This window comes from Ranitomeya variabilis, chromosome 2, assembly GCF_051348905.1.
Source record: "Ranitomeya variabilis isolate aRanVar5 chromosome 2, aRanVar5.hap1, whole genome shotgun sequence".
NCBI classification, from domain to species: domain Eukaryota; kingdom Metazoa; phylum Chordata; class Amphibia; order Anura; family Dendrobatidae; genus Ranitomeya; species Ranitomeya variabilis.
The window spans coordinates 1,021,476,806-1,021,493,957 of NC_135233.1; the positions used below are offsets into that span (position 1 = coordinate 1,021,476,806).

A 17,152-nucleotide genomic window follows, 5' to 3' on the forward strand; every position below is an offset into this window, starting at 1 on the left:
GAAGATGGCCGCGCCCACTGATAACAACAGGATTCACCCGGCTCTGCTGCCTTACCGGGCTGCTGCATCACCTCACCGGGACTTTGGACTCTGTATACCGTACTCCATCCTTTTGCTTCCCAGGATGGGTGCAGCAAGGTTCAGGAAGGATCTCGTGGGCACATGGACTGGAGATGATGGAGGTAGTGGTGTACATTGTGAAGCGAGTATTCCACAGGAGCTCAGATGTCTGAGTCCTTGCCGCTTCCCGGCGCTCCTCAGCACCGCATGGCACTGGCCGGCTCTCCGCCTCCAGCAGGGCTCGCAGCAGTACAGAGGCGCTTTTCCCGCAGTGTCCGGTCATGGCGGCTGTGTCTCGGTAGCAGAGCTCCTCACGTATTACCGGCTTCTGAAATAATTATTGCGCTGAGGAGCGCCGGGAAGCGGCAAGGACTCCGACATCTGAGCTCCTGTGGAATACTCGCTTCACAATGTACACCACTACCTCCATCATCTCCAGTCCATGTGCCCACGAGATCCTTCCATCACCTCACCGGGGAAAGGGACCCCTCTCACGCCATACCTCTCACTGTGCCTCCTCATCCCAGCACCTCTGTCGGTAACCACTGCTGCCACCCTCCCATGGACACCAGGCCGTGGCGTCGCCCACCTAAGCAGGAAGGGACTCTGCTCAGGTGCACGCCGTACCGCATCACCCCACCTCTGCTGACACCATGCCTCCTGTGACCCTGCTCTGCCACCACCAGCCCTCAGGTAAGATACTGTAAATTCAGACAATAAGACGGACCCCCATCTTATAAAAAATCTTTTTTTCTGCAATTTTCACCCCAAATTTGGGGTGCGCCTTATGGTCCGGTGCGTCTTATAGTCCGAAAAATACGGTAAATTGTTTCTGCTTGAAAAACCTCAGTGATTACGCACACGTCTAGAAGACGTCATGTGTAGATACTGTGACAGGGTCACTGGCACAGTGTATGATAGGTGTCACTGCGCATAATGGTGTCAGTGTCAGTGATGTGAAACCAGGAGATGGTTCCTCCAGGACACTGTGTTGAGAGGGTTAAACTACAGTTGCTTATATGGTTTTATGTGGGCACCCATAGAGTAGGTGGGAGGGTGCTCACCATATCTCCTCCTGCAGAACCGACACGTGTACTGACAGGACCTGGGATGATGTCACGGTCAGGTGATCATCACATGGTCTGGCTTAAAAAGCTGGTTTACAGTTAGTAGGTGTTGTGCCTTGGGAGAGGAGGAACCCCCACCGGGTTCCAGGAGGAGCTGTGGACTTTATATGTTACCTGCGGGTGATTCCTGCAGTGAAAGGACCCTTTAAACTTTATATTTTATTTTGTCATTAGGCCGGAAAGGCCACGTTTGCTTTATTCAAACGCTGTTATGGTTTATGTTGTAGTCTTTTTATAAACCAGCAAGCGATTTACGTTGAAAGGAGTTCCTGAGCAGCCATGTGAAGCAAGCCCTCACAATACCCTTAAAGGGAACCTGTTACCTGAAAAAAACACTAGCAACCTGGAGATATGGGGTTAATAGCGTTCTGACCTTGCCTGGCACCTGCACTTAGACCCCGCTGCCAGGAGTAAATTAACTTTATTCCACCTGACAGCATTTGGTGTTCAGTCACCGTCCTGTATACAGAGAGCGTCTGTAACCGCGTCCCCCTCACCGATTATCAGCCAGGCCTAAGCTGAGCTGCTGCCAGTCCCAACAGATCTCTCTATACACAGAATGGTGACTGAACGCTATTGGGGTGAATAAAGCTCCTTTCCTTCCGGCAGCAGGGGACTAAGTCCCAGAACCAATGAGGTTCCGGTCACTATTAACCCCAGATCTGCAGGTTAATGGTGGATTTTAACATGACCGGTTCCCATTAAGTAGCATATAGATGAAAGTCAACTGACAGCAAACAGACTACAATGGATGAGACCTCACATGGGAAGACTTGATAAGTTTACCTTTTCTTACAATGGTTTCCAGGATGTTAAAGTAATTCTTCTGAGCCGCACCGCTCAGGGACGTGAGCTGAGATTTAGCAATTAGATGAAGCAACTAGAATATAAACACAGAGAAATCAGGTGCGAGGAGACAATGCTGTTATCTGTAGGCAAAAACCCAGAGGACGTCTGATCACAGAGGGAGATGTAATATTTCCTGCCCTTCCCTAAGGGTACCGTCACACAGTGCCATTTTCATCGCTACGACGGCACGATTCGTGACGTTGCAGCGTCGTATAAGTATCGCTCCAGCGTCGTATACTGCGGTCACACGTTGCAATACACGGCGCTGGAGCGATAATTTCATGACGTATTTGCGATGTAGAAGCCGTTGGTTACTGTGCGCACATCGTATACAACCTGTGTCACACGATGCAATCATGCCGCCACAGCGGGACACTAGACGACCAAAGAAAGTTTCAAACGATCTGCTACGACGTACGATTCTCAGCGGGGATCCAGATCGCAGTAGCGTGTCAGACACAGCGATATCGTAAATGCATCGCTGGAACGTCACAAATCGTGCCGTCGTAGCGATCAAAATTGCACTGTGTGACGGTACCCTAACTAATAGAGTGTAATCACCATGTAGGACTATGCATTATTCATAAAGGGGGTCTGTCAGCACAGAAGGACGGTTCACACCAGGTGCCGGCCATTGGTGATCCCTTAGCGTGGCCAAACATTTAACCCCTTCACCCCCCAAACCCCCACCCCAAGCCCGTTTCCACCTTCATGACCAGGCCAATTTGTACAATTCTGACCAGTGTCACTTTACAAGGTCATGGATCTCACAGATTTGGAGATTATTTTTTCATGACATTGTGCTTCATGTTAGTGGTAACACTTCTTCTATATGACTTATGTTCATGAAAAAAACAACGGAAATACGGCAAAATATTTAGCAATTTTCAAAGATTAAAACAAAAAAAAAAAAAAAAAATGCAAAAACAGGATCTTGAGAGAGGTAATACGATATGATACACTTTATTGATCCCGGGGGAAATTACGGTATTAGGCTGTGTGCACACGTTCTGGATTTGTTGTGCTTTTTTTCATGTTTTTTTGCTATAAAAACGTGGAAAAAAAAACGCATCCATTAAGCATCCAATTAATAGAATGCAATCCGCAATTTTTGTGCACACGTTGTGTTTTTTTCCATGAAAAAAACGCATCATGGTAAAAAAAAAACGCAGCATGTTCATTAATTTTGCAGATTTCCCGCTATTTAAAGCATTGGGAAGCTCCGGAAAAAGAAATGCGAAAAATCCACACAAAAAAAACAAGCGAAAAACACGCAAAAAACTCATGCGGATTTCCTGCGGAAAAAGTCCAGTTTTGTTCAGGAAATTTCTGCAAAGAATCCTGATGTGTGCGCATAGCCTACCAGTATACCAACATTACATAACAAATAAATGTGGGTAGGTCAGGTATATAAGTCACTTAATTGACATTAGTACACCTGCAATCAGTCTTTATTGTCTTCCACCCTTAGGAAATTATTATACGTCCCCATAGCAGTGGGTACAAACGATTTCCTGAATTTCTCCTTCTTACACCTTAGTAGGATTAGACGGCTGCTGAATGTGCTCTTCTGCTTCAAGAACAGCTCGTATAGTGGTGTGTATTACTGATCATTATAGCCCTACACTTCTTCTGAATCCTATCCGCCAATACCTCCTCTAAAGAGTCCAGATGGGCGACATTTACACCCCCACAGACAGGCTGACATACGTCTAGAGTAAATGACCACCACAACGCTCTAGGGGGTAAAGGTTAATTTGGACTATGATGAATATCTGTAGGCCGAATCCTCCTAATAATCACGCACGCTCATACTGACCGACTGCTGCAAGGGAGAAGCTGGTAAGTGACGACTTTGGCAGCAGCTCATTCACCAAAGAGAACAGAAGGATAAAGACTGCCGAAATCCAATATGGCTGACCCTTCTCTTCCCACGGTGCAGGTATCTGGAGACAGTCGGGCCGCCCGACAAGTGATCATTGTACTCTGCCGACACCATTCTGAGGTGCAGACGCTTTAAAGCGTCACGTAAGACAGGTCACCAATAACATCTCCCACTTAGATAAAAATAAAACGACAACTTACTGTAGCCACATAACTGAACCTTCGGATGTCCTGGATTGCACTTGAAAAGTCTAAACGATTAAAGGCTTCGCCCAAGGTACAGTACCCGTGTCTCTGCCGAAAAACAAGAGGTTTTACAGCACCAGCTGCAATGGTAGGCTCACATCAGCAGATACAAAAAAATATATAAAAATAATTAAAAATTGTTCAGTTTCATCCAGAAAACTCGGACGAATTTCTCATATGTCATCCGTGTGCAATCCATTTTTTAATAAAAGCAGTTATTAATCATTTACAGTTTCCTTCATTACAGAATTGCAATGTCTCCGTAAAAAAATGGATGCTTTACTCTGACTCCGTTTGGCATCCGATATATATTGTTTTTGCACACCCATACACAAGTCTCATCAGATTTATGGAAGAAATTGACACCAGACATCCCACCGATCAGCTGTCATCATGCCGACCTCGGCAGTGGCAGCGGACACTACATAATGAACAGAGCCGAGCAGCAGCCCTGTTCAGTTTCTATTGGGCCACCACCTGAGCTGAAAACGGCTAATCAATTGGAGCACCACCGATCTGATATAAATGACCTATCCTGAAAATTGGTCAGAAATATAATTAGGCCAGAAAATCCATTTAAGTTTAGCAGAAAATTATATTATAATATAGAATATAAAAAATATTATTTAAAAAAATAAAGGGAAAACTTAAACAACAGAATATAACTCCAAGTAAATCAAACTTCTGTGAAATCAAACTGTCCACTTAGGAAGCAACACTGATTGACAATCAATTTCACATGCTGTTGTGCAAATGGAATAGACACCAGATGGAAATTATTGGCAATTATCAAGACACACTCAATAAAGGAGTGGTTCTGCAGGTGGAGGCCACATCTCAGTACCAATGCTTTCTGTCTGATGTTTTGGTCACTTTTGAATGTTGGTTGTGCTTTCACACTTGTGGTAGCATGAGACGGACTCGACAACCCACACAAGTGGCTCAGGTACTGCAGCTCATCCAGGATAGCACATCAATGCGAGCTGTAGCAAGAAGGTCTGCTGTGTCTGTCAGTGTAGTGTCCAGAGGCACTACCAGGAGACAGGCCAGTACACCAGCAGATGTGGAGGGGGCCGTCTGAGGGCAACAACCCAGCAGCAGGACCGCTACCTCCACCTTTGTGCAAGGAGGAACAGGAGGAGAACTGCCAGAGCCCAGGAGTTGGCATCCTGTCCAGGAGTTAGTGGATGCTTTAGTCCAGGTCTGGGAGGAGATCCCTCAGGAGACCATCCGCCGCTTCATGAGGAGCATGCCTAGGTGTTGTAGGGAGGTCATACAGACACGTGGAGGACACACACACACACTACTTGTCTTGAGGCATTTCCACTGAAGTTGGATCAGCCTGTAGCTTCATTTTCTGCTTTGATTTAGAGCATCATTCCAACTCCAGACCACCGTGGGATATTAGTTGTGATTTACGTTGATAATTTTTAGGTTTTATTGTTCTCAACACATTCCACTATGTAATGAATAAAGATTTACAACTGGAATATTTCATTCAGTGATATCTAGAATGTGGGATTTTAGTGTTCCCTTTATTTTTTTGAGCAGTGTATATATTTGTCACACTATAAGTGTATACCTCATGAATAAAGGGCACATTAGACAGGACAAGTACTAAAACAAATTGCACCCACAGGTACTTACTTCTCTTGTACTTTCTTTGTGCACATATATCCATTTCTCTTGGTAAAAGTCTAAGAGGGAAAAAATACAACACTGTAATGTTAAAGCCATTCTCCCAATTTGCAATTCACCCTGTGAGCACAGCTGAACCTGTAAGGGAGCTATTACACCACTCGAATACTGCCACCTTAAATGACTGCTGCTCGGTGAACATATAATGACTGCTGCTCGTTTAATATCTTGCTTAGTCAGGCAGACAGCTCTTCAGATGTGCAATAAACAATCAGTAATAGATCAATGCGTGAGCATTGGCTGCCATAGTTCTCAGCAGCAAGAGTGCCGTATGCGCTGCCGAGAACGATGATCATTTGTACAAACCAAAAAATCATTTCACCAGACGAACAATGAATGTTTTGCTTGTTTGTCGGGCGATCAGCAGCCAGTTTACATTCCATGATTATCGTGACATGAGCGTTCCTAGGATTGTTCATTCTTGAGAATTGTGCAATATAAAATGGACCTTAACTTGTTGCACGTTTACTTTAAGGATTACATCACTTTCCCCCAGGGTATAGGGAGTGCACAGAATGCCGCCCATTACAGATAACAGGCTGCATCATCCCACAATAGACTGTATTAGATAATGGGCCACTGGGGACCTGAAAACCTGCAGCAGCGATCTGTGGGCACGTCATATGAACTGGATAGAAGGAGAAAGCTGGACAACAATGTCACTGAGTCCAGTGTGCTGGAGGAAAGTACCTGTGGTCCAGACTAATCAGAGTGGAAACCTCAGCACCACAGACAATGGAAGACACTATAGGTCTCGCTGCAAGTGTAATTGTAACAGAGAGCTTCAATACCACAACTCTGGTGGAGACAATGCAGCGATGGATTACAACATGCCCCTATATCTATTGAGAACCAGCGGTCAGCCCACAGCCATGTAAGGAATATAGGAATATTACTAACACGACCGTATTTAATGTGGCCGGTACTTTTATACCAGTGGCCCTAGATTGGTAACATATATTAGGACTGTCGTACCTCATTGGACATTATTCGCATAGGCCTTAGATTTATAAGAAACATGTCCATGTCTGGGCTGCTGAGAGTTTCAAAGTGAAGGAGAATGAGACTATCAGCAAAGAATGACTGTTCAAACCAAACACAGGAGCTCGGTGCACCATGGCGTGATCAAATATTTACATGCACCTTCCCACCTCTTCTTTGATTGACAGCTCTGGCTTTACAGGCGACGATAGATGGTAAACAAGCAGGTGGGAAGGTGTATATAATGATTGGCCGCCATGGAGCACCGTGCGCCTGGACAGTGTTTATACAGTCATTTTTGCTGAAAGAGTCCCTTTAAGAAGGAAAGTCGATAAGAGGAAATTGCCAACCATAAATGACCACATGCTGTTCTTACACTGCGACTTTGTGGTGTTGTTGAATTGCTCCTTTTCACTTTTCGTCGGGGGTAGAGAGCAGCTTTCAGTCTCAAAGGTTTCGCCATCATTAATATTTAACCTGAGATAGAAAACACACCAAAGATAAGTCTGGTTTATTCTGGGTATATTATACAAACTGCTAGAAATAATTCCAAGATTCTAGAAGCCGCAAACTTGCCGGTGTAATTAGGCTCGATCCACATAAAAGTACATATTGTGCAGTCAGTAGACTCTTTTATTTTATTTATTTTTTTAGCCCACTGTATACAAAGGGCAATGCTTGTTAGGGCAAGGTGTGTGAGAGCCAGTGAAGCCCTGAGAAGGGTAAGATAAGGGTGGATATCTGACCCCTGGGACCCGAACCGATGGGCATTCCTGATGGGGCACGATTATCTCCATTATAAAATGTAGTGGCAGATAAAGACACCCGACCACCGCTCAGTTCACTCTTTATGGGACTGCCAGAAAACACAGAGCACAGTCCCAAGGAGAATGAATGTGTAGCGATATCGACAGTGAAGGAGGAGCAGCGAGGACTGATGCGGACGGTGGAGGAGCAGCGAGGACTGATGCGGACGGTGGAGGAGCAGCGAGGACTGATGCGGACGGTGGAGGAGCAGCGAGGACTGATGCGGACGGTGGAGGAGCAGCGAGGACTGATGCGGACGGTGGAGGAGCAGCGAGGACTGATGCGGACGGTGGAGGAGCAGCGAGGACTGATGCGGACGGTGGAGGAGCAGCGAGGACTGATGCGGACGGTGGAGGAGCAGCGAGGACTGATGCGGACGGTGGAGGAGCAGCGAGGACTGATGCGGACGGTGGAGGAGCAGCGAGGACTGATGCGGACGGTGGAGGAGCAGCGAGGACTGATGCGGACGGTGGAGGAGCAGCGAGGACTGATGCGGACGGTGGAGGAGCAGCGAGGACTGATGCGGACGGTGGAGGAGCAGCGAGGACTGATGCGGACGGTGGAGGAGCAGCGAGGACTGATGCGGACGGTGGAGGAGCAGCGAGGACTGATGCGGACGGTGGAGGAGCAGCGAGGACTGATGCGGACGGTGGAGGAGCAGCGAGGACTGATGCGGACGGTGGAGGAGCAGCGAGGACTGATGCGGACGGTGGAGGAGCAGCGAGGACTGATGCGGACGGTGGAGGAGCAGCGAGGACTGATGCGGACGGTGGAGGAGCAGCGAGGACTGATGCGGACGGTGGAGGAGCAGCGAGGACTGATGCGGACGGTGGAGGAGCAGCGAGGACTGATGCGGACGGTGGAGGAGCAGCGAGGACTGATGCGGACGGTGGAGGAGCAGCGAGGACTGATGCGGACGGTGGAGGAGCAGCGAGGACTGATGCGGACGGTGGAGGAGCAGCGAGGACTGATGCGGACGGTGGAGGAGCAGCGAGGACTGATGCGGACGGTGGAGGAGCAGCGAGGACTGATGCGGACGGTGGAGGAGCAGCGAGGACTGATGCGGACGGTGGAGGAGCAGCGAGGACTGATGCGGACGGTGGAGGAGCAGCGAGGACTGATGCGGACGGTGGAGGAGCAGCGAGGACTGATGCGGACGGTGGAGGAGCAGCGAGGACTGATGCGGACGGTGGAGGAGCAGCGAGGACTGATGCGGACGGTGGAGGAGCAGCGAGGACTGATGCGGACGGTGGAGGAGCAGCGAGGACTGATGCGGACGGTGGAGGAGCAGCGAGGACTGATGCGGACGGTGGAGGAGCAGCGAGGACTGATGCGGACGGTGGAGGAGCAGCGAGGACTGATGCGGACGGTGGAGGAGCAGCGAGGACTGATGCGGACGGTGGAGGAGCAGCGAGGACTGATGCGGACGGTGGAGGAGCAGCGAGGACTGATGCGGACGGTGGAGGAGCAGCGAGGACTGATGCGGACGGTGGAGGAGCAGCGAGGACTGATGCGGACGGTGGAGGAGCAGCGAGGACTGATGCGGACGGTGGAGGAGCAGCGAGGACTGATGCGGACGGTGGAGGAGCAGCGAGGACTGATGCGGACGGTGGAGGAGCAGCGAGGACTGATGCGGACGGTGGAGGAGCAGCGAGGACTGATGCGGACGGTGGAGGAGCAGCGAGGACTGATGCGGACGGTGGAGGAGCAGCGAGGACTGATGCGGACGGTGGAGGAGCAGCGAGGACTGATGCGGACGGTGGAGGAGCAGCGAGGACTGATGCGGACGGTGGAGGAGCAGCGAGGACTGATGCGGACGGTGGAGGAGCAGCGAGGACTGATGCGGACGGTGGAGGAGCAGCGAGGACTGATGCGGACGGTGGAGGAGCAGCGAGGACTGATGCGGACGGTGGAGGAGCAGCGAGGACTGATGCGGACGGTGGAGGAGCAGCGAGGACTGATGCGGACGGTGGAGGAGCAGCGAGGACTGATGCGGACGGTGGAGGAGCAGCGAGGACTGATGCGGACGGTGGAGGAGCAGCGAGGACTGATGCGGACGGTGGAGGAGCAGCGAGGACTGATGCGGACGGTGGAGGAGCAGCGAGGACTGATGCGGACGGTGGAGGAGCAGCGAGGACTGATGCGGACGGTGGAGGAGCAGCGAGGACTGATGCGGACGGTGGAGGAGCAGCGAGGACTGATGCGGACGGTGGAGGAGCAGCGAGGACTGATGCGGACGGTGGAGGAGCAGCGAGGACTGATGCGGACGGTGGAGGAGCAGCGAGGACTGATGCGGACGGTGGAGGAGCAGCGAGGACTGATGTGGATGGTGGAGGAGGAGGAGGAGCAGCGAGGACTGATGTGGATGGTGGAGGAGCAGCGAGGACTGATGTGGATGGTGGAGGAGCAGCGAGGACTGATGTGGATGGTGGAGGAGGAGGAGGAGCAGCGAGGACTGATGTGGATGGTGGAGGAGGAGGAGGAGCAGCGAGGACTGATGTGGATGGTGGAGGAGGAGGAGGAGCAGCGAGGACTGATGTGGATGGTGGAGGAGGAGGAGGAGCAGCGAGGACTGATGTGGATGGTGGAGGAGGAGGAGGAGCAGCGAGGACTGATGTGGATGGTGGAGGAGGAGGAGGAGCAGCGAGGACTGATGTGGATGGTGGAGGAGGAGGAGGAGCAGCGAGGACTGATGTGGATGGTGGAGGAGGAGGAGGAGCAGCGAGGACTGATGTGGATGGTGGAGGAGGAGGAGGAGCAGCGAGGACTGATGTGGATGGTGGAGGAGGAGGAGGAGCAGCGAGGACTGATGTGGATGGTGGAGGAGGAGGAGGAGCAGCGAGGACTGATGTGGATGGTGGAGGAGGAGGAGGAGCAGCGAGGACTGATGTGGATGGTGGAGGAGGAGGAGGAGCAGCGAGGACTGATGTGGATGGTGGAGGAGGAGGAGGAGCAGCGAGGACTGATGTGGATGGTGGAGGAGGAGGAGGAGCAGCGAGGACTGATGTGGATGGTGGAGGAGGAGGAGGAGCAGCGAGGACTGATGTGGATGGTGGAGGAGGAGGAGGAGCAGCGAGGACTGATGTGGATGGTGGAGGAGGAGGAGGAGCAGCGAGGACTGATGTGGATGGTGGAGGAGGAGGAGGAGCAGCGAGGACTGATGTGGATGGTGGAGGAGGAGGAGGAGCAGCGAGGACTGATGTGGATGGTGGAGGAGGAGGAGGAGCAGCGAGGACTGATGTGGATGGTGGAGGAGGAGGAGGAGCAGCGAGGACTGATGTGGATGGTGGAGGAGGAGGAGGAGCAGCGAGGACTGATGTGGATGGTGGAGGAGGAGGAGGAGCAGCGAGGACTGATGTGGATGGTGGAGGAGGAGGAGGAGCAGCGAGGACTGATGTGGATGGTGGAGGAGGAGGAGGAGCAGCGAGGACTGATGTGGATGGTGGAGGAGGAGGAGGAGCAGCGAGGACTGATGTGGATGGTGGAGGAGGAGGAGGAGCAGCGAGGACTGATGTGGATGGTGGAGGAGGAGGAGGAGCAGCGAGGACTGATGTGGATGGTGAAGGAGGAGGAGCAGCGAGGACTGATGTGGATGGTGAAGGAGGAGGAGCAGCGAGGACTGATGTGGATGGTATAAAAGTTGTGCAGACTGATGTGGATGGTGGAGGAACAGTGTGGCTGCTGAACTCACAGGTGAAGATTGAAGTTGTTCCTTTCAAAGTCATCACAGGGGAATTCACATCGTTTCCATCCATCCTCTGTTTTCATCCAGCTCCAACCTGGAGAACGCCAATCTTGACCCAGAAACGGCATGATTATCCTGCTAGGAATTGTAGTCCTGTTAGGTCACGTATTAGTCATTTGATGCATGTATTAGGCTTTATTCACACAAGTCAGGATTCATTCATTAATAGTCGCCACGCAGCCTGATTCCCAATGCGCCTTTACCCCGATTCATCAAGGTAAGAGGTTATTAGAGTTGACATAAAAAGCCAGAACCTCTACAGATTCCGTAAATAGGGAGCTGATGTCCCGTGTGGATGGGGTAATGGTCACACATACACAGCGATATTTCTTCAGAGTGTGAACATTTTCGGATGTTTGCCCCTCTACTTTATACAACAGGTGAAGACCCCAGAGGCCCCTAAGATAAAGCTACTGACACAAACTGGTGACAGCCAGAGTCGCCGTCTCATTCCTGCTCTAACACTACAATGCCCAGTGCCTGCACCTCGGAGGAGCTTCTTAGGGAGGACTTTCCCCATTGTGGGACAATCTCCAGGATCGGACGTATCTCAGGTCATTGCGTCCAAGTGAGTGGGGGTCTCGTGGCTCCTGAGTCACAGAAAACGTCTACGGGACCATGAACTGATCTGTGCTCGGCCGCTCACCTGGACCTGTAACACCAACCCGTGTGCAGACATTGCTATGGGCTGGAAGTGACACAGGGAATGTCACCACAGGAGACAAGGGCGGCAGCTAAAGATTCTATATAGGGGAGGGGGGGGACCCAAAGAGGGAGCAGGGGTCCGACAACTGGACTACAGGGCCTGAGCATGGGAGGGAGAGCTGCTGGGGACCCTCAATAGAGGGGAGGGAGAGCTGCTGGGGACCCTCAATAGAGGGGAGGGAGAGCTGCTGGGGACCCTCAATAGAGGGGAGGGAGAGCTGCTGGGGACCCTCAATAGAGGGGAGGGAGAGCTGCTGGGGACCCTCAATAGAGGGGAGGGACAGCTGCTGGGGACCCTCAATAGAGGGGAGGGACAGCTGCTGGGGACCCTCAATAGAGGGGAGGGACAGCTGCTGGGGACCCTCAATAGAGGGGAGGGACAGCTGCTGGGGACCCTCAATAGAGGGGAGGGACAGCTGCTGGGGACCCTCAATAGAGGGGAGGGACAGCTGCTGGGGACCCTCAATAGAGGGGAGGGACAGCTGCTGGGGACCCTAAATAGAGGGGAGGGACAGCTGCTGGGGACCCTCAATAGAGGGGAGGGACAGCTGCTGGGGACCCTAAATAGAGGGGAGGGACAGCTGCTGGGGACCCTAAATAGAGGGGAGGGACAGCTGCTGGGGACCCTAAATAGAGGGGAGGGACAGCTGCTGGGGACCCTAAATAGAGGGGAGGGACAGCTGCTGGGGACCCTAAATAGAGGGGAGGGACAGCTGCTGGGGACCCTAAATAGAGGGGAGGGACAGCTGCTGGGGACCCTAAATAGAGGGGAGGGACAGCTGCTGGGGACCCTAAATAGAGGGGAGGGAGAGCTGCTGGGGACCCTCAATAGAGGGGAGGGAGAGCTGCTGGGGACCCTAAATAGAGGGGAGGGAGAGCTGCTGGGGACCCTCAATAGAGGGGAAGGAGCTGCTGTGAAAGCTGAACAGGGAAGGGTGAGAAGGGGAAGTGGGCGCTGCACAGGGGGCCTGGATAAGCAGGGAGGTCGCAGGGGAGTCTGCACAGGCAAGAGGGGCCTGGATGGGCAGACGGGTGGGGGTGCTGTACAGGCCTGGATGGGCAAGGGGGTATCTGCAGGGGCAGTGCCGAACAGCCAACCAGACGAGTGAAGGGAAAGGGCTCCGCACAGGCACAGTCCGGGGGTGAGGGGGGAGGACTGCACAGGGGGCTGGGAGCTCCAGAGTGGTGGCACTGCAGGACCCCCTGCACGCCCCTCGGTAGGGGCACTGTTCCGGCCCCCGGAGGGCTCTGTAGTTACCGCAGATGAGCAGCACAGTATGGAGTGTGGACGGTAACATCACAGGTAACCTATAAATGCCGCAGAGCGCGGCACACAATGCAGTCACAGTACTACACCACAGCTACTTCTACCGCTGGAGAACTACTGCTCCCAGCATGCTCAGCCCTCCCCCGCACCCGTTACCTGAGCAGCCGCCGTCCGCTCTACATGGAAGATCCAGCACTTGTTGACGGAAGTCTCCTCTGAGCTATCTTCTTACGGCAATGGCGCCGTCAGCCCCGCCCACTAGGGTGCTTATTGGTTGAAAATCTAAGACCGCCCCCAGACTCTGCTGTTATTGGTTACGGAATGATGGTCACGTGACGTTTACCACATGGTTGTGTTTTCTTTTTGCTGTGGTCTGTGCTGCTGCGCCGCAGCTTGATCGGAGAAGAGGAGAGGGCAGTGTGATCAGAGAGGGGAGGGCAGTGTGATCGGAGGAGAGGGCAGTGTGATGGGAGGAGAGGGCAGTGTGATCGGAGGAGAGGGCAGTGTGGTCGGAGGAGAGGGCAGTGTGATCAGAGAGGAGAGGGCAGTGTGATCAGAGAGGGGAGGGCAGTGTGATCGCAGGAGAGGGCAGTGTGATCAGAGAGGGGAGGGCAGTGTGATCGGAGAGGAGAGGGCAGTGTGATAGGAGAGGAGAGGGCAGTGTGATCAGAGAGGAGAGGGCAATGTGATCGAAGGAGAGGGCAGTGTGATCGGAGGAGAGGGCAGTGTGATCGGAAGAGAGGGCAGTGTGATCGGAGGAGAGGGCAGTGTGATCGGAGGAGAGGGCAGTGTGATCGGAGGAGAGGGCAGTGTGATCGGAGGAGAGGGCAGTGTGATCGGAGGAGAGGGCAGTGTGATCGGAGGAGAGGGCAGTGTGATCGGAGGAGAGGGCAGTGTGATCAGAGAGGAGAGGGCAGTGTGATCGGAGAGGAGAGGGCAGTGTGATCAGAAGAGAGGGCAGTGTGATCAGAGAGGAAAGGGCAGTGTGATCGGAGAGGAGAGGGCAGTGTGATCGGAGAGGAGAGGGCAGTGTGATCGGAGAGGAGAGGGCAGTGTGATCGGAGAGGAGAGGGCAGTGTGATCGGAGAGGAGAGGGCAGTGTGATCAGAAGAGAGGGCAGTGTGATCAGAGAGGAGAGGGCAGTGTGATCGGAGAGGAGAGGGCAGTGTGATCAGAGAGGAGAGGGCAGTGTGATCGGAGAGGAGAGGGCAGTGTGATCAGAGAGGAGAGGGCAGTGTGATCGGAGAGGAGAGGGCAGTGTGAACAGAGAGGAGAGGGCAGTGTGATCAGAGAGGAGAGGGCAGTGTGATCGGAGAGGAGAGGGCAGTGTGATCAGAGAGGAGAGGGCAGTGTGATCAGAGAGGAGAGGGCAGTGTGATCGGAGAGGAGAGGGCAGTGTGATCAGAGGAGAGAGAAGAGGTCACTGATCAGAGAGAAAAGGACACTGATCGGAGGAGAGGGCAGTGTGATCAGAAGAGGGAGGAGAGGGCAGTGTGCATAGTGCAGTGTGTGTGGGGGGGCGCTGTTTGGAGGTTTTTTTGGCTTTATGGGGGTTGTTTTTTGTCACTATTTTACTAATACCCTAGAAACCTGATTTTCCAGGTCGGTGCAATCACAGCGCCACTAAGGGTATGTTTCCACGGTCAGGATGGCCGGCGGTATCGCCGGAGCGGCGAAGCTGCTCGGCGCTAAGCCCCGCCCCCTTTCTGGGACGCGATGATGCCGGATGTGTTAACTGTACACATCCGGGATCATCGCACCCTCGCATAGCGCCCTGTGATATTACTTGCGGCGACGCAGCGTCGCCGCAGGTAGCACGGACATGCTGCGATCTGAAAAGACGCGCAGCATGTCCGGAGTCGCAGGGAAGTCGGATGCGTGTTTCCACGCATAGTGGACACGGGATTTCATAAAATCCCCTCCACTATGCTGGAACATCTGGACGCTGCGTGTTTGATGCTGCAGCTCTGCGCAGCGTGAAACAAGCAGCGTTTACTGACCGTGGACACATACCCTAACGCTTCTGCAGTTTTTCTTTTAGTCGTTTAAAAGAACTCTGAACTTTATTTAAAAAAATAGTTTTGTGTTTCGGTTGTTTAAGACTTATAATATTTTCATTTTGCAGGGCTGGAGCTGTGCGACGGATTGGGGCTATTTTTGTGCTCTGAGAAGTAGTTTTTGATACTATTTTTAACCCCTTAATGACAGAACAGCCTCCCCATACAGGGGACAATCCCGCAGCTGTCGGCTGTACACTATAGCTGACAACCTGCTGCATCAGCCACGATCAGTGTTGGCACCGTCCATATCTGTTTAACCCCTTAGATGCTGTCAATAATGACTACATTATATAAATGGTTAACAGACTGTGGGATCTCCCTCTTTATTCCCATCGGCACCCTGAGATCATGACTGCGTGGTCCTGATGTTTGTCATGGCAGTTCACGGACAAATAGCGGCCTTAGACTCTGCTAACTATAGAGACCTGTTCAGAAGTTATCGACATTTCAGTGGTAAAAATACACATTTTCATTCCTGTCATGTCACGTTGCATTAATTCCTGAAAATCACCTGAAAGGGTAACAAACTATCTGACAGCAGTCTTCAATATGTCAGGGGTGCTGTTTTTTTTTAAATGGTGTAACTTTTGGGGGTTTCCCAATATATAGGACCCTCAAAGTCACTTCAAACCTGGATAGGTCCCTAAAAAAATACATTTTGTAAATTTCCTTGAAAAAAATGAAAAATTCTTGCTACATTTTTAAACCTCCTAAAATGCTAACAAAATAAAATAACATTTTACAAATGGTGCTGATGTAAAGCCGATGTGAGGGAAATGTTTTTTATTATTGTATTTCTATGGTATGACTATCTGGATTAAATGGATGATTATTCAAAGTTTGAAAGTTGCTATTTTTTATTTTTGTCAAATTTTTGATATTTTTTTTTTTTAGAAATAAACACAAAACATAGCGACATAAATTTACCATTATCATAAAGTATAATGTGCCACGGAAAAAATTATCTCAAAATCACTGGGATTTGTTGAAGCGTTCCAGAGATTTCCAAAATTTGGCTCCGTCACTAAGGGGTTAAGATCAATAAAATGTATTGATCACTTTTTATTGCATGTCTAAGTAATGTCTGGGCAATTCTTCCTGTATCATTTTTTTTTGTTTACGGTGTTTTTTGCATTGGGTAAATAGTTTCAGACCCATAATTATTGTGCGTTCATACAGTCGGCGTTCTGCTCTGCCATGACAGTCTAGAACATCATTGGGTAATGGATCAGCTGCCTGCGATTGTGCCGGATTCCCCATGGAGAAGGCAGGGATGGTTTGTTACTGTCTCTGCCTTAGGCCTTGTTCACACGATCCTTTTTTCGCTGCAGATTTTTCAGGTCCTGATTTGTGAAACCCGCAGTGCAAAACCTGCGGTGGTTTTCACTGCGGTTTTCAGTCCTTTTTCTTCTGCGGATTCCACTGCGGGTTTCCAGCTGCTTTTTCCTATTGGTGCCGGTGGAAACCCGCTGCGGAATCCGCAGAAAGAATTGACATGGTACTTCTTTTTTTCCGCAGAAAATCAGCGCTGATTTTCGTGCGGAAAAAAGGATCGTCGGAACAGCGGGTTTTTTTTTCCATAGGGTAACATTGTACTGTACCCTGCATGGAAAAAGGATGCGGATCCGCAGCAAAAACCGCATCGTGTGAACATAGCCTTACCAATGGCTGTATACGTGGCACTGAAGGCTTTTTTTGGATGCAGCATATAGTAAGCAAAATT

General features: G+C 51.4%; 1 protein-coding gene across 4 annotated transcripts in view; it reads right to left on the minus strand.

Annotated features, from left to right (window-relative positions):
* The window catches only part of FBXO25 (F-box protein 25), a 28,149-nt gene extending 14,493 nt beyond the window's left edge, over window positions 1-13,656 (minus strand). For 2 of the 4 annotated variants that reach the window (XM_077291328.1, XM_077291330.1), the window contains exons 1-6: window positions 13,526-13,656; window positions 11,344-11,472; window positions 7,222-7,322; window positions 5,814-5,863; window positions 4,122-4,214; window positions 1,974-2,067 (exon numbers count right to left, since the gene is read on the minus strand). In XM_077291328.1, coding sequence (XP_077147443.1) covers window positions 1,974-2,067; window positions 4,122-4,214; window positions 5,814-5,863; window positions 7,222-7,322; window positions 11,344-11,465 — 460 coding nt within the window. In that variant the 5' untranslated portion in view covers window positions 11,466-11,472; window positions 13,526-13,656. Of the gene's footprint in view, window positions 1-1,973; window positions 2,068-4,121; window positions 4,215-5,813; window positions 5,864-7,221; window positions 7,323-11,343; window positions 11,476-13,525 lie in introns of all 4 variants that reach the window. The other 2 variants (XM_077291332.1, XM_077291329.1) reach the window with 1 other exon arrangement.
* Window positions 13,657-17,152: the final 3,496 nt, after the last annotated feature.